At 40.9% G+C, this 26093-nt stretch overlaps 1 protein-coding gene and 1 long non-coding RNA gene across 10 annotated transcripts in view; one reads left to right on the top strand and one right to left on the bottom strand.

The window, feature by feature from the left end:
- The first annotated feature begins 11 nt into the window (after positions 1-11).
- LOC309528125 overlaps positions 12-26093 on the top strand; it is a 108003-nt gene continuing 81921 nt past the window's right edge. For both annotated transcript variants that reach the window (XR_014217538.1, XR_014217539.1), the window contains exon 1: positions 12-137. This is a non-coding gene — a long non-coding RNA (uncharacterized lncRNA). The remainder of the gene's footprint in view (positions 138-26093) is intronic.
- ESR1 (estrogen receptor 1) overlaps positions 16948-26093 on the bottom strand; it is a 197848-nt gene continuing 188702 nt past the window's right edge. For 7 of the 8 annotated variants that reach the window (XM_082215236.1, XM_082215239.1, XM_082215237.1 and 4 more), the window contains one exon: positions 16948-23068. In XM_082215236.1, coding sequence (XP_082071362.1) covers positions 22834-23068 — 235 coding nt within the window. In that variant the 3' untranslated portion in view covers positions 16948-22833. Of the gene's footprint in view, positions 23069-24034; positions 24087-26093 lie in introns of all 8 variants that reach the window. The other variant, XM_082215241.1, reaches the window with a different exon arrangement.

Below are 26093 nucleotides of genomic sequence, written 5' to 3' on the forward strand. Positions count from 1 at the left end.
CAATATTCACTGTGGAGTTCAGGAGCCCAGCAAAGCATAGAAGATGCTAGAAGGTGAGCACACAAATAAACAGCCTGCAAGGAAACAAAGGTGGAAGAAACTGGGCAGTGATTTTTGAAGAAGTGCTTCTCCCTGAGGTACGTAATTTCTGCTTTTCAGTTGTTTAGAGCACTGTGGTCAGGGTGAAGCGTCATTTTCCTGCTTGGAATGAGCAGATACTTACAGTATTTGAAAATGTGGTTGATTAACATAATTTGATATTATACTAAGGATTCTTAGGCCTCACTCATAATGGTGAATAATACTTCCAATTAATTCAACAAGCTGAAATTTAGCTCACAAGTTCCACAAGTTACCCTGGTGACCAGAACGATTATGAAAAAGGGAGCCTTGTATGTTTCTGCTTGTATGTTGCCAAACGTGTTTCTTCAAAAGGTGAGGGAATTTCCTCACAGCCCAGGAAGCTGAAATTTGAAGCACCTGTAGGCCAAGACACCTGGGATTACTTAAAAAAAAAAAAGCCTGAACAAATAAATGTGTCTATATACCTGCCTCAAAAAATGGCACATGAAGTGAAACTTCAACAGGAGTCAGCTAATAGTTAGAAAACTGTACATACAGCTCCCCCCCCCAATTACTCGAAGTCTGAGGGGGGAGTCATTCTTAACCAAATAGTTAACATTTACAGGGCAGAATAGCCACAGGTGGGCTGTATAATGTTGGGTTGTGGTAGTTCCATTGCCCTATCACACACCTTCATGTCAGCAGCTAGAAATATGCTATCTATGCTTGCAGAGTGCAGGCTGAATTTACAATGTGCATGAGGATATGGAACAAGTCCCAGCTGAGGTCAGTCAAACAGGCAATTGACAAAAGCACCATTTTGCCATTGTCTCCTGCTTGACATTTGAGAATAAACTTGGGAAATGCATTGGAGCTCTGAGTCCTAAACTTCAGTTTTGGGGGCAGGGCCAGTAACAGAGGAAAGGAGAAAAGGAAATTGGGGAGTGAAGTACTGTAGGTGTATATGTGTATTGGGGCAGGTGGTGGTGGTGGAGTTATCCCTTGTTAATTTTTTGCAAGGCTGGTGGATATAAGCTGAATAGTTGCAGAGTCTGCAGGAGCACAGGGAAGATAATTAGAATATGCTAATTCATCCCAGCCCTTCAATTGTACTCAATAAATTTATCTTTATAGTATCCACTTAATTTCCAGCATTGTTGTGATTGTGTGTTTCGCTTAATTTATATTTTACTAAATTTCCTGAGAGTTGCATCCAAAATGTCAACATTTTAGTAGCATTTAATGCTGCAGTAGATAATGCTTGTCGTGTGTTGAATTTAAATAAGGAGAAAGGAAAGAAACCGATGAGAGAGCCCACAGCTTAGTGGTTGAGTATATGCTTTGCATGGAAAATGGTTCAGATTTACTGTTGGCTATCTCCGTTTAAAAAGGGTCAGCACAGCAGGACTAGGAAAAAACCCAGAAATCTTGAAAAACTCATGCTAGTCAGTGTTAGCTACGTACTTCTAGGCAGAACCAGCTCAGTGTTAAAGCACCTGCTTTCTATGCAGGACATATGTTCAATCCTTGGCACTTCCAGATAAGACAAAAAATGAAGGTTCAAAGCTTTATTCTTTGAAATCAATATTACACAGTTGGGACTTTTCCTTCTGAAAAGTCCTAGAAACAGGTGGCTGGAGAGTGTAGTGAATGTATAACTTTCCTTAGCACACTAACCCTATTTCATGGGGTACAAAGGATGGGGTACACACACACACACACACACACCCCTACTCCCCTCCCAAAGACTGGGACTGTGACAAGTAAAAATGGGGGGAGGGAGGGGGAGAGAGAGGGAGAGAGAGAGAGAGAGAGAGAGAGAGATGAATGCTGCAGACACATGTCCTTGGATTTCTGTTGTTTAAGTCTTCCCTGACTTGTAATCCTTTTTTGCGAATTGTAATCCTTTTCCCAATTGGTCGTCTTAGTCTTCTTAGTTGCTCTAGACCAGGCATGGCCAAACTCGGCCCTCCATATGTTTTGGGACTACAACTCCCACCATCTCTAGCTAACAGGACCAGTGGTCATGGATGATGGGAATTGTAGTCCCAAAACATCTGGAGGGCCGAGTTTGGCCATGCCTTCTCTAGACCTTCTCTGCAATTGGCTTCTCTGCCTTGGCTTCTACATCCAAATTGCCTTTTCCCAATTGGCACTGGGGCAGAACTGCCTTTATATACACATGGAATAGTGAAGCATAGTCCTATCCTACAAGATCAAGAATGCAATTGGCTGTGAATACAGCATAGTCAAAAACCAAGTTTGTCTCATCATTGTCCTCTTCACATGCATGGGAATAGCCTCAGTTTTGTGTAGGTCCAAAGTTTGTAGCATAGTAAAGAGCAAAAGTGCATATTGGTGGCACTGCTCATCTGCTAGGCCAAACCTATTTCTTATCTACTCCTGTAAGCAAAATCCATTCACACACAAACAAACGCCTCTGGAATGTTGTTTCCAAGCAACTACTAAAGCTTATCTGTTGTTCTTGAGAAGTTGCTAAAACTTCAAGGCTGCTTCATGCAAAAGTTAAACTTCTAACTGGATCGCAGCTTCAATAATAATAACACAGCTTCAATAATAATGAAAGAATAGAATATAGTAAAGAGATATGTAAAGAGATTTGATACATGTTTTATAAAGCATAATATGTGAATATCATAAGCTTAAATTTCTCTTAAGCTTAAATTTCTCTAATAAACATTAATATACTAGGTTTCCAAATATACAAGCTGGACCTAATGCTTTGGGCTTATTGTGGTTGACAGTTTACTGAAATAATATCTGAAGATACAGGATGCATTTTAATTGTAACACTAGAGAGGGGCCTTATCTTCTGGGGAGGTTCTCACTATGCTGCAGAAAATTCACTGAGCAGAGATCTACTACCACTGTCAGTGTACCCACTAGTAGTATAATTCAGCATGAATGCCTGAAAGTAACTTCAATATTTGAAATATATACATAGGAAAATGCCCTGGAAATTACTTATATGGAATATATACTTTTAAAAAAAAAACCAATGTAGACATAGTCTGAAATATTTTGAAAGAAGGACAAGTAGGAACTACTCAAATCCATCAAAGCAACTCAGTTCAGACCATGGTTGTTGTCTTATCAGATTATTTCATTATTAAAAGTTGGAGCAATTAATTTACCTGGATGTTGGTAAACTGTTGACTCTGTCTTGAAAGAACTTGTTTTTGAGCTATTAAAACAGGAGAATTATGATGCTCATAAATGTCATGTCTGTCTTCTGCTTGGTATCAGTCATATGTACAATCTCAAGTGGCACTCAGAGCCTGTTCCTCTATGAAACTGAATACCATATGCTCATGCCAGAATCTTGTTCACTCTCCGAATTAACCAAACAAATCACACCGTCATATACTAAGGAAGTCACAGGCAGTTATTGCTCAATCTCTGGTGGCAGAATGCCACTTCATTCTCTGAGAAGTTGGATGCTGATCTCATGGGTTGTGTATCTGGTTGGTATGCCTGAATTTCATTTGATATTGACTCTGTGTCTTATAAAAATGATTTACTGAGCTTATGAAACTGAAAGGCAGTGAGAATATATGATGGGCACCATTCAGTGTTGTATATCAGTACTACACAAGTGCCACAACATGCCATGCATGCTCACCACTGCTGTTGCAATGGCCCAAGTGTTATCCAGGATTGGGGACCAGAAGCTTCCCTAAGACCTGATCAAGAAAGAACCTGAATGTGTCGCACAATTCTGTATATGTTTACTTAGAAGTAAATCCCACTGGCTTTGATGGGGCTTGCTGCCAGCTAAGTGTGCATTAGGATTGCAGCTATGGTCTGAGTACTGTGTGTGATCAGGCCAGATACTTAACTTACCTGGACTGTGTCCACTCTAGGGCATTAATGTGTATGCCAGTCATTGTTTCCAGGTGCGCAATTGTGTGCACCTTCAGGTGCAAATGAGCACTTTCAGTTTAATGCTTCTGAAATCGTTTTCAGTGTTTTGTGGCCACACTGGTGGGTGGTGCTTGGCAAGTTGTATTTGTGCTGTGTGTTCTTGCCTTTCCCCTCGATTAGTGTTTCCCTGCCCCTCCCTAAGCTCCAGAAACCTGAGATCCCCAGGGGGCATGCATGCGGGTATTTGCATGGGCATGCACACTTTTTTTAAAAAATTATTTTTTAAGTACAAGTTTCTCAACAGCAACTTTTGAACAAAAGAGCAGTCAACATCAATGATAAATGTGTGTTACTCCAAGCCAGGAAACATGAAGCCCATTATGGGTAATGTAGGTAGTTCCTTCATGCTAAAATATATCACAAAACAACAAGTAAAAAGAGAATTGGCACTGTTTGAACACACAATTCCAATGCCTAAATTTTTGGTAATTAGAGTATGGTGGAACTGTCTTGTTGGAGTAAGTATGAAAAGAGCCCATAGTCTTAAATCAGTTCTTCTTCCCTGGTTCCACAGTAATCTTTGTGCCAGAGACAGCTACTATGTGGTGGCAGCTATCCTGAGTTAAGTGCTAGTCTGAAAATTATTGTTCAGGACTGTTAAAAATAACCTCAGAGAGTGTCTGCTCATTGTGAAATGTGTGAACTAACCAGGGTTGTCCCTGAGATCATGATAGGCCAGAGATAGCAGCCAAAGGGCTCAATCTCCCATCTTATAGCTCCACAACGTCTGGTATTTTCGTCATTATCTTTCAACACTGGCAACAGATACTAATGCTATAAAACAAAATTAATTATACCTCTAAATGAGTATGCATTACACATGCCTGATTTTGTTTCAGGGTGAGCTGAGTTAAAGCAAGGAAACTTAAATTATTAAGATAGATTTATTGTAATTTAGAAGCAAGTCTGATTGGACAAGGGGAGATTTATTTGTCAGTAGGAATGTACAGGAGCAAGATGTAAACATACAGAATTTTCCACCAGCAAATGCTGGTAATACACACTGATCAATGGAGACAAAAATATTAACAAGAATAGTCATAGTTTTAGTTAATATTACTGTTGCATGCCACTTCAGTCTCTGGTGCAAGATTCCAGGGGCTCCAGTCTAAACAACTTACTGGTATATACTCAGTTTGAGCCTATGATGGAGGGCTTCACAACATTAATGCCCCAAGAGAGCCTTCCTTCCTTCCTCCATAGCCACAGCCTTGGATTCAAACAGAAATCAAACATCTCTCTCTTCCCATATTGCTGCTTTGCTTCTAGCTCATATCCAACTCTCTGCTCTCAACTCTGCCTTTGTCCCTCTAACTACCCCACCCATTGGCTATCTCTCACAGAGCCCCGTCCTGTGTTCTCCTTAATGGCCCATCAGGCAATCGCCTCACCAGGAAACTAGGTTGGATATTCAAAGAATATTACCCTCCCCCCGGCAACTCATAACATTACTTATGTAGAGTGCATAAGTGTAGGTTTTAACATAAGAAATAGTAGGCCCAAAAGTTGGATCTGAGTGCCCCAGCACACTCCCCACTTGTGATTCCCAGCAAATTGTATTCAGAGTCATACGTCATACTGCCTCTTACAGTGGAAGTGAAACAAAGTCGTCGTGGCTAGTAGGTGTTGATAGCCTTGTTTGTCTAATCCTCTTAAATCCATCCTAGCCTGTGGTCACTATTTCTTGTGGGAGCTAATTCCACAGTTAAAATGTGCACTGTGTGCACTTTTGCCCTGAATCCAGCTTCATTGGATGGGCCACCCCTTTTTCCTTTTTAATGGCCTCCTTTTTATGCTTATGGGCTGTTCTTTTAACAGAACAAAAGAGAGAGAGGCTGGATCTACACACACACCTTTAAAATGTTATTAGAACGATATTAGAAATATCGTTCTAAAATGTCAGTCCCATTTAGTTTCTCTTTCGTCATTGTTGTTGTTTAGTTGTTAAGTTGTGTCCGACTCTTTGTGACCCCATGGACCAGAGCACGTCAGGCACTCCTGTCTTCCACTGCCTCCCGCAGCTTGATCAAACTCATGTTTGTAGCTTCGAGAACACTGTCCAACTATCTCGACCTCTGTTGTCCCCTTCTCCTTGTGCCCTCCATCTTTCCCAACCTCAGGGTCTTTTCCAGGGAGTCTTCTCTTCTCATGAGGTGGCCAAAGTATTGGAGCCTCAGCTTCACGATCTGTCCTTCCAGTGAGCACTCAGGACAGATTTCCTTAAGAATGGATAGGTTTGATCTTCTTGCAGTCCATGGGACTCTCAAGAGTCTCCTCTAGCACCATAATTCAAAAGCATCAATTCTTCGGCGATCAGCCTTCTTTACGGTCCAGCTCTCACTTCCCTACATCACTACTGGGAAAACCATAGCTTTAACTATACGGACCTCTGTCAAGAAGGTGATGTCTCTTCTTTTTCTGAAGCTGTCTAGGTTTGTCATTGCTTTTCTCCCAAGAAGCAGGCGTCTTTTAATTTCGTGACTGCTGTCACCATCTGCAGATCATGGAACCCAAGAAAGTAAAATCTCTCACTACCTCCATTTCTTCCCCTTCTATTTGCCAGGAGGTGATGGGCCCAGTGGCCATGATCTTCGTTTTTTTGATGTTGAGCTTCAGACGATATTTTGCGCTCTCCTCTTTCACCCTCATTAAAAGGTTCTTTAATTCCTCCTCACTTTCTGCCATCAAGGTTGTGTCATCTGCATATCTGAGGTTGTTGATATTTCTTCCGGCAATCTTAATTCCGGCTAGGGATTCATCCAGCCCAGCCTTTCACATGATGAATTCTGCATATAAGTTAAATAAACAGGGAGACAATATACAGCCTTGTCATACTTCTTTCCCAATTGGGAACCAATCAGTTGTTCCATATCCAGTTCTAACTGTAGCTTCTTGTCCCACATAGAGATTTCTCAGGAGACAGATGAGGTGATCAGGCACTCCCATTTCTTTAAGAACTTGCCATAGTTTGTTGTGGTCGACACAGTCAAAGGCTTTTGCATAGTCAATGAAGCAGAAGTAGGTGTTTTTCTGGAACTCTCTAGCTTTCTCCATAATCCAGCGCATGTTTGCAATTTGGTCTCTGGTTCCTCTGCCCCTTTCATTACGTTTTCACAAAGTCTACCCCGTTTAAGATAGCTAGTACCTTTGCAACGCCCTCTGCTGTCACATTTCAATAACACATTATTAAAGTCCTAAACTAAGCGTAATATGACCCTTACATTTTTAAACGTTTTCTTAACCCTTTCCTAATGTTATGAAACATGAGTGTAGATTCGCCCACAGTCGGGATGACCAGCTGCAAAAGCAGCAGCAGCAACAACAACAACGAAAGGTTTCAGTAGTTTATTTATTTTTAAAAATTAGTTTTTATTAAAGATTTTCTTTTCTGTACAAACAAAAAGTACAAATAGTGTCTCCACTTTCAATTCAGAGATTCTTTTTCATGGTTTGTTTGCATTCAGTATGTCATGTACATTGTGCGTTTGAGGGGAAATGAAGCTATCTAGCCCCTCTGAGATTCTCATTGAATAGCAGGAAATGCCCCCAAATAAATTATCATTTCTATGCAACAATTAGAAGTACAGATTTCTTGCTATTGCTCTCATCTTTTCAGTCCAAGGCAAAGATTTAAAAATATGTTTAAAGAAAATAAAAGTTGTAGTTATTTTGTAGTCTGCTGTAAGCAGTGCTTTTTTCCTAAAAAAATGTTTAGGGGTACTCTCATTTTCCTACTCAATATAATACTGCCCCTCAGTGAGGCTAAACTTAGATTCACAAAATGTTTAGGTGTATGCGTCCCCCTTCGTCTCTCCAGCAAAAAATCACTGGCTGTTAGTAGGTCTAAGTCTTTTTCTGAGTCTGAAAAAATTAAAGACTGCAATAATAATATTTTTAAGTACTTAAAAAAATGTCCTCTTCTCATACTTACATTATATTAATTTTACCACAGAGCCTAGGACTTGCCGATCAGAAGGTTGGCGGTTCGAATCCCTGCAACAGGGTGAGCTCCCGTTGTTTGGTCCCTGCTCCTGCCAACCTAGCAGTTCGAAAGCAGGTCAAAGTGCAAGTAGATAAATAGGTACCGCTCTGGCGGGAAGGTAAACGCCGTTTCCGTGTGCTGCTCTGGTTCGCCATGCTGGCTACATGACCCGGAAGCTGTACGCCGGCTCCCTCAGCCAATAAAGCGAGATGAGCGCCGCAACCCCAGAGTTGGCCACAACTGGACCTAATTGTCGGGGGTCCCTTAATCTTAAAAATGAAAATAGCCCAGTGAATACAATCTGCTTGAATTGCTAAGAAGCATTTCTGTATAAACTTGTTTCAGAGAGATCCAATAAATAAATAAATAACCACATGGTTAGAGGAAAATCTCCGTCATGACTTAAAAATAGCAGATAAAATCTGAATTATATGAAATGACTGTTCTTCAGAGTAGAAAGAAATGTTAAAGAGAATGATTAACAGTGTTCTGTGTTGTTTTAATATGCTATTTTATTTGAAGCAAAGAGATGTAAACACCACTATGTTTCGCTTATGAACACCAATGAAGAATGTGATAGATACCAGATGGGATGAGTGATGAGTCACAACTCTACTTTGGGGTCAGAGAAGTGCAGCACAAAAGATGGGTGGGATTTAACGTGGTAGGAAACTGCGTTGTTAAACTAATGCTGGTGTGTCCTAGAACTCATCTAAATGGTGCTTACTTGTAGAACTGGATGCAGGCATGAAGCCCAGCTGGTGTTGTATGCAAGAAGGCCGCAGCCTGTTAGCTCCCTGAAGTGCAGGGGAGCGAGAGATAGGTAGGAGGCATCTACTGTATAGGACAAGCAGTGTCCCTTTACTGCTATCCCACTCTGTGGGTTAATGTGCTAGCCTTTTTCCAGACATCCATCTGGCTGCTTGCTATGGGGCCAAACTGGTAGTGTTTGCAGTTGCCATGTAGACAGGCTCACATACAACAACAGCTTGTGAGGCAACAATGATTTTTTTTCTGTTAGAAGTGGCCTAGAATATAGGAAACCAAACCCATTTCTTAACAATGTACTTGTTTTGAAAAGAAAAGAGCACGTACTGTTGACCATGAGACTCATCTTAAAGGCATTGGAGATTTACAGGTAGATAAAAGATCTAGAGAGGAGATGGAGAGCATGTATTGTCATTTTGTTTGGTGAGTCAGTAAGAATGCCAGGAAAGAAGAGTAAGCAACACAAAGCACTGAAATATGTCTCTTTGTTGTTTAGTCGTTTAGTCGTATCCGACTCTTCGTGACCCCACGGACCAGAGCATGCCAGGCACTCCTGTCTTCGAAATATGTCTCTAATCATAAGTAAAATAAAATAGACAATGAAGCAAATCCCATACATTTGCAACTTCAAGGGGTCACTCACACATTTTAATTTGCTTAAGATAATTTATATGTATATAAATATAATTACTATAATTTAAATAGACATAGGGTGGGATCCAACTAAGTTGTTGCATGCACAAAATGAGGTCCGCTCACACAATGAGACCTCACCCCTCCCAACCTCAACACCCTGCACCTCCACAGGACTGAAGGAAACCCAAGAACGGGTTTGGGGGCACACAGAAGAGATCGGGGGAGGTTCCATTGCATGGATTGATCACATGCATAGCCCACTTAGCACTGCATTCGGAAGAGTGCAACCAAGTGACCTGTGCTCATTCTCTGTCTGCTGTCCAGGTGCAGACTGTTGGTCAGCACCTTCAAAGATCCCTGTTCTCTCCTTATGATTCTTTATCTTTAAGCTGGACTTCAAGTGGACAGACCTCCAGTTGGACAACTATTTCAATTAGAAGACTGCCATTAGTAAAGCAGGATACCCCAGCAGCTTTCTGTGGTGTTGAAGCAGAAGCAGCTGGCTAGGTTGCATTGTGAAGCTGGTCTCCTGGCAGGAGCATCACTGCTGCTTACTGGGACAGTTCCATGGGGTGTGCTACAAAATCAGCTTCTGGGTAGTGGCACAACTTATCACTGGGCAACAATTTTTTACTTTTTGAATGTTGTCTAGATTTCTACAACTGATTTAGGGTATTTTTGCACAGCTGAATCAGGAAATGGCATCCGTTTCTCTTCATCAGGTCAGGTTTTTGTGTTATGTTGATTTGAAAAAAATCAAATCTTGTGTCAAAATCGATTACATTTTTGTGGCATTATAGTATTTATTATTTATTATATATAATATTTATTAGGGGTAGTAGAAGGACGCAGGTGATGCTGTGGGTTAGACCACAGAGCCTAGGACTTACCAATCAGAAGGTTGGTGGTTCGAATCCCCGCGACGGAGTGAGCTCCCGTTGCTCGGTCCCTGCTCTGTCCTGCCCACCTAGCAGTTCGAAAGCACGTCAAAGTGCAAGTAGATAAATAGGTACCGCTCTGGCAGGAAGGTAAATGGTGTTTCCGTGCACTGCTCTGGTTCGCCAGAAGCAGCTTAGTCATGCTGGCCACATGACCCGGAAGCTGTACGCCGGCTTCCTCAGCCAATAAAGCAAGATGAGCGCCGCAACCCCAGAGTCGGTCACAACTGGACCTAATGGTCAGGGGTCCCTTTACCTTTACCTAGTCCACTAAGTTTTACCCAGTGAAATGCATGAACAGGTCTACGTTAAGCCCTTCCCGTGAGCATCTAGTTGGCTATCATGAGAACAGGATCCTGGACTAGGTGCACAACTAGTCTGTCTGTTGCAGCAGGGCTGTTCTTATGTTCTTAATGGGTCTACTTTAAGTAAAACCTAGTTGAATAGTGCCCTAGTACTTATTTGATTTTCCTTTTTTGTACCCACCCTTGACCTTTAAGGTCCCAGTGCGGGTTACAGCAATTTAAAAATGCAACATCAAAATCAGTTTAAAACTAACTGCAGTCAAGAAAGTAGGGTGTTGTTGTTGTTGTTTAGTCGTGTCCGACTCTTCGTGACCCCATGGACCAGAGCACACCAGGCATTCCTGTCTTCCACTGCCTCCTGCAGTTTGGTCAAACTCATGCTGTAGCTTCGAGAACACTGTCCAACCATCTCGCCCTCTGTCGAATTCAGTTTGGATGACCATCATATCTACTACTGTGGGAAAGAATCCCGTAAAAGAAATGGAGTGGCCCTCATAGAAAGTAGGGTAGGTCCTGGAAATATAATTATTTGGTTGCTATTTCAAGGTGCTCATGTTAGCGTTAAAAGTCACAAACAATTTAGGCCCCAGATATCTGAAAGACTGGCTTTGTTTCTATGGATCCTCTTTGAATAATAGAATTGTAGAGTTGGGAGAGACCCGAAGGGTCATCTAGTCCAACCCCCTGCAATGAAGGAATCTCAGCTAGAGCATCCATGACAGATGGTCACCCAACTTCTGCTTACAAGCCTCCAAGGAAGGAGAGTCCACAACCTCCTGAGGGAAACCATTCCACTGTAAAACAACTCTTACAGTCAGAAAGCTTTTTCTGATGTTTGGTCGGAATCCCTTTTCTTGTTGCTTGAGGCCATTTGTCCGAGTCCTACCCTCCAGAGCAGGAGAAAACAAGTGTGGGTACTAAGATTGGCAGGGGACTCTCTTAGTAGTGCCTTGGTAGCACCTTGACCCTTGGAAGTGGTGGTGGCCTGTCAAAAGGCATTCTCTGTAGAAGTATTTAAGTTTTGAGGGCTCCCTCCCCACAGAGGTGCAACTGGCATCTTCATTATGCAGCTTCCAATGAACGTTGAAGACGCACCTCTTCAGGACCAACCTTATTTTTGCGATTGTAAATTGTTTAGAACTGTTTTCAATATTGTACTTTAATGTTGTAACCTGCCCTGGAACCCTGGGGTGAAGGACAGGTAATATATAACCATAACAACCACAATAATAACTCACAGGTGTCAGTTGCCAGCGTAACAGCTTCCACATCCTGGGAAGTGTGGGCGAGGGTGGTGGCAAAGTCAGGGTGGTGCAAACCCGCCAATCTGGCCCTCCCACCAAGATAGCCACACATCTCAATAATTGCTGCCACCCTGCCCCAGTCATCAGCAACAACACTGCTTCCAGGAGGTTGGTTCTACAGCCCTGTTGTGCTGGCCACACCTATGTAAAAGTCTATATAGTGTATTGGGGGGAGCAGTGTATCTGAGTGAATGCTGCCTTTGCTGTGAGTCCAACTCTCCAGGTGTTTTGTAGAGTGTTTAATGAGCTGCAGTAGTTGTGTCTGTGTAAATGAATTCTACACTAAACTGTGGTCAACCTTTGTCTCTGCACACGCGTGTGCACACACACACACACACACACACACACATACACAGACAGAGTCTTTCAAGTATATTTTTAAAGAACTACAAAATAGAGAAAAACAGATGCTCACAATAAGTGTAAGACTACATTATTGCTGCAGTTAGTAAGCAAGGGTTATTGTTCTGGGGGAAATCATTAATTGTGCACATTCTTTCTTGGACAAAGACCCATTCCATTTGTCAAATTACTTGCTTAACCCATCAGACTTTGAAGGTGGCTTAACAGACTGCTGCTAAAATAGTTTATATAAATAGGCTCTTTTGAATTGTTTAATAGGTAGAAATACTTCTAAACACAGCACGTAGATGAGCTGTGTGGTTTGCCGCCCAAGGTGTAGTAGTAGTGGCCACCAACTTGTATGTCTTTACGTGTTGAAAAGAGAAAAGAACATTGACTAAGACAGAAGCTGAGATGTGCTGCATTTTCAGTGGTGCTTGAATTCAGCTTTGCAAAAAGAAATTTCATGAAGGCCACAAAATCTGGCAAAGGGAATGGAGAAAGTGTAAATTAAGTTGCCTCCTGATGGAGACTTTGGAATAGAATGAAGGAGAGCTTTAGTGAAGAGTGGGTGTTCAGTGCCAGAAGATATATACAGTACCTGCCTTGAACTAATGTAATATATGGACTGCCTGCAAATTTCTCAAGCCCCCAATCTCTGACAGCTGAACAATCATCTGTTGACATGTCAGCAAGACACCGCTCTAAAGTGGAGTCGATGGGGGTCTAAAGGCCCATAGAAAAAGCAACGTGAGTGGGCTGTAGTTAGCAAGTAATTTTACACTTTCAGCAAGCTGTCTCTACACTTCCAGAAACGCAGAAACCTTTATGATGCTGGTCAGGAAGTTAATTTTGAAAGTAGTGAACTTGTAAATGGGTGGAAAGGCATGAGGCACTGAAGTCTAACAGAAATCTCCAAAGAAGACTTTCAGAGGATGATGTGATGGAACCAGCACATATTATAAAGATAATTTTTTGTATTGGCAATATTATTATTAAAAACTACTGAGGCAGCCACAGTATGTTTATGGATTATCTGTTGCTATGGAAAAACCTATTCAGTTTACTTTATTTCCACCTTCTACGTTCTTTAGTCCTGTTTATCTTATCCTGGAGTGTGACTGTAAAAGGTACAAGGTTTAGGCTCTTTTTCATTTATTTGTTATTTGCATATTTAGTTCTTAAATTTCTATACCACCCTTCACCCAAGGCTCACAGGGCAGTTTGCAACATAAAAACGCAAAAATACATACCATAGTAACAAACAAAAAAAACCCCTCTCTCTCAAACACACAGTTTAAAAGGCCATAAATTGTTTAATTAGCAAAAGGCCTGGGAGAAGAGGAATGTTTCTGCTTGGCGGCTGAAGATATGTAACCAAGGTGCCAGGTGGACCTGGCAGTCAGGGCAGTCGGGCCAGGACTGGCGTTACATGCTCAAATCGTTTTGCAACCTGGGCGTTAAATTCTGCACCAGCTAGGTAATCTAATCTAGAGGTTACCAGAGCATAGACAGCAGAAGTTAGGCTATTCCTGTCCATATAGGGGCACAGCTGGGCTGTCAACCAGATTGGCCTCATTGAACTGTCAATCCATTTTTGTATCCAAGACAAGCTGCAGTTCCCAGGAGGATACTTTAGGGGAAGCCAAGACTGTTAAGAGTGTTATAAGAGAGTTTTTAATGTATTGTGGGATGTAGCAGCTGAATCTGGTTAGGCTCTCCCTTCAGATCTTCACACGCAGGCACTGAGGAAGTCTTTCCCCGTATCTTTGTGGAATACAAGGTGCATAGCTGTCAACATTTCCATTTTTTTAAGGGAAATTCCCTTATTTCAAATAGGATTCCTCGCAAGAAAAGGGAGAGGTTGGCAGCTATGACAAGGTGCAGCAACAGCTTACTGCAAGTGTTGGCTGGGACAACCACCTGCGGCCCCACACTCTAATCAAGTACAAAAGCCTGCCTGCCTCCTTTATAGTCAGTCAGTCAGTCTCAGGCTACCTTGTGTTGAGTTCAGCAGCATGGCAAGCATGCAAGTGTTTCCCTACAAAAGCACAGGCAGATGACGTTTTCTCCCTTAGCCCAAAGCCATCCACATCAGTAGTAGTTCCTTGGCTGAGAGATGTCCTCACGCTCATACCTAGTTGACCAGGACATCACAAGGAGGCAGCAGCCATCTTGTTCATGTAGATCACAGATCAAACAAAATGGTGCAGTTTAAGGACAAATAATGGATTCATATTTGATGCTAAATCTTTGACTAAAATGGGAGGCAATGACCTTGAAAAGTGTATCTTTGCACTTTGAGGGAGACGTGGATTCAACAGAGTTGTTGGTTGAGTTAAAGAGGTGGTTGTTGATACTAGAACTCAAAATGTTGAAATTGCTCCCTGCCCCTCTGCAGAAAAATAAGCCAATCAATCTGTGCTCATCTGTGTTGCAAGAATAACTAGTAAGATTGAACACTTATTTCAGTTGAACATAAAATTGGGTGAGGCTTGGATTACAGTGTTTTCATTTAGGACTTATCATCCCAGAAGGTTTGGAAACGTTAATTTCATTTAATAGGGCACTAGAGAATTAAACCTTAAATCATTATACTGTTCTTTATCAGTGTACTGGATATCACCAGTTCACCACATGACCTGCCTATGTGGATATCACACAGTATGCTTTGTGTGTGTGTTTGCTCTTTCTGTTTATGGTATTTAAGAGCATCACATATGGAAGTAATGGCTTGCTTATTGTTGCTTTGTTTTCAGTGTAGTTTTGATACAACATATAAAGTAATATTCTCCACTCCTGTTGTAATAAAAAGTGACCACAATGAATGTATTATGATACATAGTTCCATATTTTCATTGCAGCTTCATATATATAACTAAGTGATATTTTATGCCTGACTTGCTTTCATACCTTTAAGGGGCCCCTCATGACTCTCTTGCCCAGGGCTCCCCAATCTGTCTTGGACCACCACCGATACTGGTGCAATATATTATTCAATTTGTAGTGATGTTACAGCAGCACTATGATAACATATACCAACAATTTAGCAGAATCTCCATCATGTCCTTTTCCCCCAGAGAGGAAGAAACCTCTCTTGATGAAAACAGTAATTATCACTCATAGTATAGCAGGCAACTGCTATGGATAATGATTCTTGAACTTTTAAAAACCAACCTATGAACCAGTCTTCACCCCATACCCATTCATTGACTTGGGAATAATTTACCTTGGGTCCTTGCAGGTTCATCAAGTGTAAAGGTAAAAGGGACCCCTGACCATTAGGTCCAGTCACGGACGACTCTGGGGTTGCAGCACTCATCTCGCTTTATTGGCCGAGGGAGCCGGCGTACAGCTTCCGGGTCATGTGGCCAGCAGGACTAAGCTGCTTCTGGTAAACCAGAGCCGCGCACAGAAACGCCATTTACCTTCCTTCCGGAGCGATACCTGTTTATCTACTTGCACTTTGATGTGCTTTCTACAACAATATGCTGCTTTGTGGAGTGCTCTTGTTTAGAGTCCCAGCCACCCAGCTATGTCCTGATACAGGTTACACAATTTCATTCCCTGCTCAAGGTTTTCAGAGTGTTTTCAAACACCCCCACTCTCCATCCCACTTCCTGTAGCCACCAAGCATGCTCACTGGTGTTCGCGGTCCCTCTGCCCATTTAGGGCTTTTCCTTTTTAAGTTTTTTAATACGCCAAATGTTGTTCAACAGTGTCAGTTCATACATTCAACGGCATTTCATCAAATGTTGGTTAATCAAGTGCTTGTATGATCTAGCCCTTATGAGACACCTAATATTGTTCAAGTGGGTCCCAATTCACTATCACACAAGGATTTCTTTAAAATGGGAGTGGAGAACAATATAAAGATCTACTGATTGCTATGTGAGAGAGTTGCAAGTAAATTGGCAAAAGTTTATGGCACGCAATAGCTTAATGATAATAAGTAAACTTGCAAAAAAAAAAAAATCATTTGCCATGCCTGGCCTTGTACTCATTTCTTATCTGTAAAATAGGAGTATTTATTGGATGCCATTCACCATTTATTTGGGAAGCTCTGCTGGCTAGATAGTGTTTTGTATTAGATCTTTGATCTGCAGTATACTGTATATGTACCTGCATATGCAGGTTTCCCCCATTTTTAGTTCACAGAATACAGCTGCTACACATACACGGGGATTAGTATTTTGAAGTAAGCTCTGGTTAATGGACATCAGGGTTCTTGTAAAAAAAAAATTCTTTTCAAGGTCCCTTAAACTTGAAATTGATTATTCTTGCACAGTACCATTTCATCTATTTAACAGTTGTATTCTGGGAGTTTAGCATAAAAGTGGAAGGAGGATTTTTATTATGTAGAATCAAATCATTTTGCAGGGTGGGGGTACAAGCCCAAGGTTGCATGATTTGTTTTTAAATGGATGAATCTGTTTTTCAGATCCTCATGTGAAGGTTAAAACTAATGTAAAATTTTCAGGTTTTGTTGTTTGTGCGTTTACTTTTGTATTGTACATAAGTTTTAACCTTCACTTATTTTCAAAACCAAAGAATTGTGTTTTTTTTTTTTTTACTAAAGCTAAATGAGAGAGAAATGTAACCAGTCATTATTGAGAACTGTACCCAAGGTAATATATTTTAGTAATACACAAACTAGAATGTGCTGTGGTTCATTGTTTTATTTTGACATCAAAGCTGAGAAAATCTTGACAGATCAGATATCCTGCTGATTTTTTTTCTGAAGCTGCTTGTAACATTTTTTGAAAGTGCAAAAAAAGGAAGTTTACCCTTTTTAAACTTTTCTTTCATTTAACAAAGCAATATTCTAACAAAACAGGGACATCAATTATACCATTACATGCATCAGCAAAAGAGCAGAATAATTCAACAAATACATTATGGCCCATGAGCCTCATAATAAAGGGAAAGCTTTACAATGAAAGGATATTGTAGTGCACAAAAAGCTTCATTTTAAAAATATATACAATAAGGTGGCATAAAGTGGCTTGTTGAGTTTATTCTCTGACTAGCATCCTTCTGCCATTCTTAGATGGGCACTTCAAGATTGAGTACACTGCTTGTTTTTTGTTTATGTTTATTTTTTTAGAAAAAGGTGCACAGCAGGACAACATTCCTACTAAAATACAGGCTTGCAGCATGGCAGCATATAAGTTTAGGCACATTTGAATGCAAAAAAAGTAGATTCTTTACAAAAATCTCTTTAGAACAGTGCAAAGTTGAAGTGCCCGTCAAAAGGCAATGATCACATACAGAACAATATTCCAGACAGTAACACATCCATATTTGAATTAAAACTAGAGAATGCATCTATAAAGAGAAGGCTTTTCATGTAAAAGAAAATTTTTGGTACCCCAAGATTTATGTCACAATTCCACTCCAACAATGTTTTATGTACTAGGACAGATAGCTTAAAACACTGCATTAAGATCAAGTCTTGACTCAGCAGTCACTTCAGTTCTGAAGACTCACTTCACAAAGCCACAGTAAGATACATTAGAAAAAAAGCTTTCAGAAATTGGTGTAATGTAGAGCAAACAATTAATTTGACTCACCCTGCAGAGCATTTGCATCTTCAAAAGTTTGTGTACTTAAAAGTTGGCTTTTAGCTTTGCATTTTAAAAGCAGTAGCACTGAGAACATGTCTGTAAAATGAAGGCTCAAGTCCATACCAAATTGTATGGCAAGTACTAGCACCACAATCCAGCAAATAAAAGCTGTGTAAGCAGGATTCCATGTGTACAGCAAATGCTAATGAAGATGCTTATCTAGGCTCCTTAAAACTAACTAGATGTGTTTTTTTGAGGTGGGTGGGAATGTGCTTCCCCACTTAGGACTTAGTTGTAAGACACGATGAAAGCCGGATCAGGGCATAGCTAATTTTCCAATGGGCAAGTTTAGGTTGATAATTATGTACAGGACAACTTTTTAAATGGCAATAGGCTAATGGAAAACCATCAAGGAAAAATTAGGCCACTTGCATTGTTTTCCGTCACAGAATATTATCATGAGACTAACAGGATAGTAAGTAATATGAGAGATTACACAAAAAAAGGGCAATTTTTGCCCCAAGTGTTTTGAGACTACATTAAGATGAAAATTCCTTAATCAATTTTGCAGTGACAAAAGTCAACATACACAAACATCCAGGAGTTTCCAGTGTAATTCTTGCTCTCCCTCAGTTGGCTTGCCCCAGCAATAACCAGGAATGTAACTAATACAGGCAACTCTCAACTTATGTGAGGGTAACATTCTGAGGATAGCACTTACAGCCAAAATCATGTATATTCAAAACACATTGGGTGCAGTGGTGGGATTGCCAAAGTTCTTTTCCCCAGATGCCCCCCCACCCCATATTTTTGTCCCCATTTTAATTTAAATTTTTAAATTTGCCAATCTCATAAAACTGGATGAATACAAATTAAATGTGAGTATGCTGCAAGTTACCTGTGCGGCACATCAATAATTAGTACTGAACACAATACTGTGATGTTGTTATGCACTCACTCTTGCATTAAGATGCAGATAGAGATTCACCTTTGTGTTAGGATGTGGCTAGACAGTCTGGCAGATCAGATTGGTTGTTCACAGTTCAAGTTCACTAAACTGTGCCTGTTCTGGTGGCAAGCCATCCAAACAGATAAGATAATTACTCGTTACAGGTAGGTAGCCGTTCTGGTCTGCCGTAGTTGAAACAAAATAAAAAAAAATCCTTCCAGTAGCACCTTAGAGACCAACTAAGTTTGTTATTTGTTATTGGTATGAGCTTTCGTGTGCATGCACACTTCTGAAGAAGTATGCATGCACACGAAAGCTCATACCAATAACAAACTTAGTTGGTCTCTAAGTTGCTACTGGAAGGATTTTTTAAAAAGACAATTACTGTTGCGCAGCACTATCTCTTACAGATTTAATTTTTTTCCATGCAGGAGACAGAACAATAAGTCTCTCATTGTTTTCTGTGTGTAGTAGGGGCATTTCAGATGGCATGAGCATACAGAAAAGCATAACCCTGCCACACAGAAAACGATGACTGGGTGAGGCTGATTATCTGCAGGAGGAGGTTTGCCTGAGCAAGAGTCCACAATACCATTAAATACAAGAATGGCTTTCATACTTGGCTATAAAAACTGCCCTTACCAAAAAAAGAAATAATGAAAAGAGACAAATATCACCACTCAAGGCTTTTCCACTCCTGTGTATTTCCAGCGAGCCTGTTAATTGACATTAGATAAGGCAAGTTAATCCAACATATTACAATGATTTGGCATGTAGCAAGATTACATTTTCTATATCTCCAGGGCGTTTTATGTTTTGGTCTTTAAATTTAAGTGCAGTATCAACCGTTCGGTTTAAAAAGAAGAACCAATCCTTGCCATATTTGGTATCTTCATATCCATCATTAGTAGTATTTTGGTAAGAAACGTAATTAGCTGCCTTGAATGTCCTTCCTTCATTAAAGGATAGTTCCTCATCGTGTTCAGGTACAAGGCTAAATTAGTGCTGTCTTGGCTAATGTAAATATAAAAATTGATATGAAATAGTGATTTCTAACAATCGCTAAGCCTTAGGCACAAATGATTGCATATGAGAGGATAGCTGAAAAGTATAAAAACAGCATATGGTGATTTTTGTATTTTAGTTGGTTGACTGGGTTAATACAACAGTTACATTCAGTTGTCTGTTAGGTGAGCTCTGCATGTGTGTATATAATATGCATACAAACACACACATTACATCATTTAAGGTGCTTTCAATAATAATGATAAAACAATGCTTTCAACAATCTAACAATAGTAACAACTAACCACCCCACCCCTGCAAAGTTAAGCAGATTTAATAGAAAGTAACACATTCCCCCCTTGGACTCCCAAGCTAAACCTGCCACAGGTATGTTGGCATTAAAACTAGAGATTTAAAACCACAAATTCTGGTTGCAAACTGACATTTCCCCTCCCTCACCCACAGCTTCTTTGTAGCTTGTCTTATTTTTGTTTGCTTCTTTCTGAAGCCAAAGCAATTATTTCCATAGTCTTTATCAAAACTGATGTCTATAAATTACAAAAATTAGTTCAGATCTACTTAAGTAATTTACACAAGTGGCTATTAAGTAGGAGAACCAAGAAAGCAGCTGTGTATTTAGATCAATGATGGTTAATTTGTGTTGTACACATTACCTTCCATCCAGAGTTCAACATCTCTGTTATCCAATGCAACCACAGAGCTCTTGTGCCTGACAATTGTTCCCTATTCACTATAATGGAGGGAAAGCCCCTGGCTGTCCTTTGTGCCATTTTCACTGATGTTAATGGATAAGTCCTTGCAAGCACAGGAGTTCTGTACACACATAAAGCTCTGTGCCCACAAAGAAACAGAGGATTGGGGAAATAGCTAAAAATACCCCCTAGAAAAAAGGGTACAAATTATATGTATCGGGTATTATAAGCACTGGGATACAAATGGATAAACTTTGCTGATTATTTTAAATGTTGTCCTACACACATTTTGACTTCTTGCTTATACTTCATGCTATGCAATACACAAGAAAGCAGTTATCACTTGAAAATGTGTCAATTTCTGACAAGGCACTTTGTAGTCCCCAACAGCTTTGGGGAAGTTTCAAAGCAGAACCAATTTTGTTGTTTTGTTGTACATTTTGAATGCAGAAAGACAAATACTTCATTACGTTAATAAAAAGCAAGGCCACCAGAAATAAAGCTCAATATCTAGGCATTGGTGAGCGCATTTTGCAAAATTAAGACGAGATGAAAACTATTCACAACATTAGTGCTTGTACTGCTTTCTATAGATTTTGGGTAGAGGCAGGAGCGCAACAATATATACCACAAAAGCAGCTCATGATGATCACCTGCAGATTTGGTTCCGTTCTGCCCCCAGGTGTGTGTGCTCATCATCATTAGTTGGGGCCAGTATGTGCCTGGGCCAATGGCAGAAAGTGACCTCGGCTGCAGTGCAACACAAATTGTCTTTACTCACATCACCTCCCTCCTCTTTGCCAGTAGTTACTCAACACAGAGCTATTTTGTACACTGGGGAGCATCCAGTCACAAACATGAAGACTCACTTCTGTACCTATGTAGAACCCAAAGACCCCACATTATTGTCCTCTTGTGCAGTATTGATAGTATGCAATAGATACAATTGTTCTGTTTCCCAGCAATTGTAAGGATACAAGCTTCTTCTTTGAGACCAAATTCAATGCCATTCATACAAGTGAGAGTGCTGCTACCCCTAAGTATGCAGCAGCAAGCTGTTCAGTTGCAGTACAAAATGGCAACATACAAAGGGAAGCTCCCATTCTAGTGTGGTATCTTCCTGGCAGCACCAACTAAACTTCCCACATGATCAGTCAGATTTTGCCATCTCATACTATAATGTATCAGGTAGTGTCTAAACTGAACCATTTTGATTCTTCTGCTTATTTATAAAATGCATTAATTGCCTTTCTGGTCAAAGGCAATATATAAAAAACTTCTGCTATAATTGTTAATGCAGGGTTGACTCCCAGACAACTGTGGGAAGGATATACTTCTGCACAGTACTTTTGTACAATCCTTTCATTCCAAACACATTGCAGAAATTAGTAGGCCCATGTGCTGGATTCTGCCTGTAGCTACCCATCTAAGAATTCTTTATGCGATCATAAAACCAGGGCTTCTTTTCCCAGCTGGAACTCACTGGAACTTGGTTCTGGCACATCTCAGAAGGGTTCTGGCACCTTTCAGGTGGGCGCCATTGCCATTCTAAAAGAATGAGGGAGGTATTCGTGGTGAGTTCCGGCACTTCTTTTTCTAGAAAAATAGCTCTGCATAAAACTACCTGTTCCATCTCTACCAGCATAAGCTCTGTAATGCTGTACCAAGCCCATTATGGGTGCCACTGCAACCTAGCACTTCTTTGTCACTCATAACAAGTTAATTGAAGGATTTGTTGCTGAAGTCATCTGTTCACGTGGTCTAAAGTTTTTGTTTAGCTGTGTATAGATTACGTCCCTGAAATAACAATAAAAAAGCCTGAATGGTGATATTCTAAATCCTGTTGGTTTTTCTTGAAATATGAATGAGACTGGAGTCTAACAAAATCTGAGTAGTTCGCCATCATTTTGTGTGTACGTGGGTGTGCTGGGGGGGAATAGGGTTCTTACATTTATCAAAGAGCCAATGAACATCAAATGTAAACATCACCTACTCAAACTCAGCTGGGATCTTTGCTCAGTTGATTTAAAAGAGAAAGGTCACCCAAATTTTCAGTCTGATACCAGCAAAAAGACCTCAGGAATCCTCATGATTGTGTTATGTTTATATTAAACAGAGATAATTGTTTCTGACTCCCCATATTATGTCCAAAATTATACATTCCACTAACAATATCATCAAGCAATGCATTGGGAATCACTGATGATTGTTGAGTATTGGAGTGCTTACACATGGTACCAGTTCAGCTAAGCCTGAAGTAGGTAGTTTTTTTAATGGGATTATCAGAAAGCTGTAGGCTATTTGAAATGTAGGCTCTCATTTGGTTTCTGGCTCCTTTGCATCTTCCTTTTTGTTCACACGGCAAGGTGGTAAGGAATGCATTGCAGTGGATGTGGTTGCTAACTGGTTCATGGCCTCATCTTCACGTGGCGGTGGTTTTTTTGCTGCAGGGGCATGCAAACGGTGGGCATCTAGCATTTCCAGCAACAAATCATAAAGAGGGACCACATTCTTGCACTTCATGTTGTAGAGGTGCTCCATTCCTTTATTGCTGCAGATTCACATAGAAATAAAACAAGATGTTATCATGCAGAGAAATCATACTTCCAGGCATGGATCTACCACAGGACAAAGTAGGGGAATCCAACTTTGGAATACCCTGAGAAGTGCCACCTATTGACACGATAGTGGTGGTGGTGATGATGATGATACTATTCAGGGGTTGAATTCATTTCTTTTTCTTTTTGCTTCCGAGACCAACATGTCTTAAGTCTCTTCACGAGACTCTGCAACATTTTTAGGGCATATCCAGATGCTGCAGATCTTTGTCTCAGAAATGTTGCAATTCCCTAGAGAGATAGGCAATACATTTGTCCTCATAGTAATGCTATTGTGAGTGACATTCTAAGATTGTTCTACTGCTGTCATGTTGCACAGTGGTGAAAACTCAGTAACATTGAAAAAGGACTTGAGTTCAGTGAAAAAGTGCATGCTTTACCCCAGGGATAGCCAATATGGTGGCCTCCAGTTATTGTTGGACTACAACCATCAGTCCCAGCCAGCGTAACCAAGGATCTGGCATGATGGGAGCTGTAGTCTCAAGAGAGGGAACCACATTGGCTACCCTGCTTTATGTGCATAGGGGCCTTGGTTCAATCCCTCTGTGTTTTCCAGTAGAACTTTTGACTGTGACTTGTCTGAAACTCTGGAGAGCTGTTACCAGTTAGGTTACACCCTCTAAGAAAGAAGGAACAATAGTGCAACTTGACATATTCCTTAAATGTTTATGAATTCTGAACTACTCTTTAAAAGCACTCCATATTATGAAAAGAATTTGGTGGTGCTATTGGCTTTGGGCCTGTCCACAGATCCTGACTCTTCCCTCATAGGCCCCTTTCCTTCCCTGCCCTCATTTTAAAACACCACTACAGTATCATGTTTCAGTAGAGATGTACAATTGCTTATATACCCCACACATAACTTATTATTTATTTTATTTCTTTATAAGATTTCTTACCAGCCCTTCACCATAAGGCCCCAAACACAGCCTTCCAGCCATGTATTGTGACCTGTCAGGGAAAGTGGAAAAAGGATGGAAGACAGGAATGAGAAAAGAGAATGTCTGAGGTGTACTAAAATTTAATGCATTCAGTCCAATGCACTTTATCTTAATGACATGAATCGCTTTGTAACAGAACATGTCCAAAATACAGAGGTCTGTAGCCAAGGGCTACTCAGAGTAGACCCATTGATATGGGACCTAAGTTAATAATGTCCAATAATTTTAACTGGCCTCCTTGGAGTACGATTGACGCTGGAAATAACAAAGATTGTTTTATACTGCCTCTGATGAAGAGTGCGATCTAAACACAGTGGCCTGAATAAATTATACTTTAGTGCACCATTAGAGGTTCTCTCTTCTCATTCCTGTCCTGGAAATTTACTGTATATCTTTTACTAATAAGAGTCACAATTTACTTCTTCCTTAAAAAAACCTAAACCTAAAAGGCATACCAGTATGTGCTTGTCATGTGTGTAGAAACATTAGGTTATCTGACTTTCCATTGTTTTAATGAATTTTTGTTATTATTGTTATTTACCATATTTTTTGCTCTATAAGACGCACCAGACCACAAGACGCAACTAGTTTTTGGAGAAGGAAAACAAGAAAAAAAATATTCTGAATCTCTGAAGCGAGAACAGCAAGTGGGATCGCTGCACAGTGAAAGCAGCAATCCCTCTTGCTCTTCTGGCTTCTGGGATAGCTGTGCAGCCTGCATTAGCCCCATAAGACACGCACACATTTCCCCTTACTTTTTAGGAGGGAAAAAGTGAGTCTTATAGAGCAAAAAATACGGTACTTGTATCCCTCCCATCTGACTGGGTTGCCCTAGCCACTCTGGGCAGCTTCCAACAAAATATACAAAACTGCAACAGAACATCACACATTAAAAGCTTCCTGATGCAGCGCTGCCTTAAAAGTTATATAATAATTTATCTCTTTGACTTCTAATGGGATGGAGTTCCATAGGCGGGTGCCACTACTGAGAAGGCCCTCTGCCTGGTTCCCTATATGCTCACTTCTTGCAATGAGGGAACCTCCAGAAGGCCCTCAGAGCTTGACCTCAGTGTCCAAGCTGAATGATGGGGATGGAGACACTCCTTTAGGTATACAGGACCAAAGCCATTTAGGGATTTAAAAGTCAACACCAACACTTTGGCTCCCAGTACGTTTCTGAGCATGAATCAATATAGATCTTTTAGGACTTGTGTTATATGGCCCTGGCAGCTGTTCCCAGTCACCAGTCTAGCAGCTGCATTCTGGGTTAATGGTAGTTCCAAGTCACTTTCAAAGGTAGCCCCACATAGAGCACATTGCAATAGTCCAAGTGGGAGATAACAATAGCATGTATCACTCTGGGAAGACAGTGTACAGGCAGTTAGGGTCTCAGCCTGTGTACCAGATGGAGCTGGTAGACAGCTGCCCTGGACACAGAGTTGACCTGTACCTCCATGGGCAGCTGTGAGTCCAAAATGACCCTGGGGCTGTGTACCTGGTCTTTTAGGGGCACAGTTACCCCATTCAGGACCAGGGAGTCCCCCACAAACAGTATTTCTGTTTTGTCAGGATTCAACCTCAATCAGTTAACCGTCACCTATCCTCCAACCGTCTCCAAGAAACTCACAAAGGACATTTACCACCTTCACTGGTTTCAATTTAAATGAGAGGTAGAGCTGGGTATTGTCCACATACTGGTGGACACTCAGCCAAATCCCCCTGATGATCTCTCCCAGCGGCTTCATATAGAAGTTAAAAAGGATGGGGGAGAGGATGGAACCTTGAGGCACCCCACAAGTGAGCACCCACGGGTCCAAACACTCATCCCCCAACACCATTTTCTGTACACAGACTAGGAGGGAGCAGAACCACTACATAACAATGCCTCCAGCTCCCAAACCTCCTAGATGGTCCAGATGGATACTATGATGGTATCAAAAGCTGCTGAGAGATCCAGCAAAACTAGGGAACAGTTTTCCCCTCTGTCCCCAGCCTGCTGGAGATTATTGACCAGCAT

The sequence above is a fragment of the Podarcis vaucheri genome, assembly GCF_965113315.1.
Source record: "Podarcis vaucheri genome assembly, chromosome: 3".
In the NCBI taxonomy this organism is placed as follows: Eukaryota; Metazoa; Chordata; class Lepidosauria; order Squamata; family Lacertidae; genus Podarcis; species Podarcis vaucheri.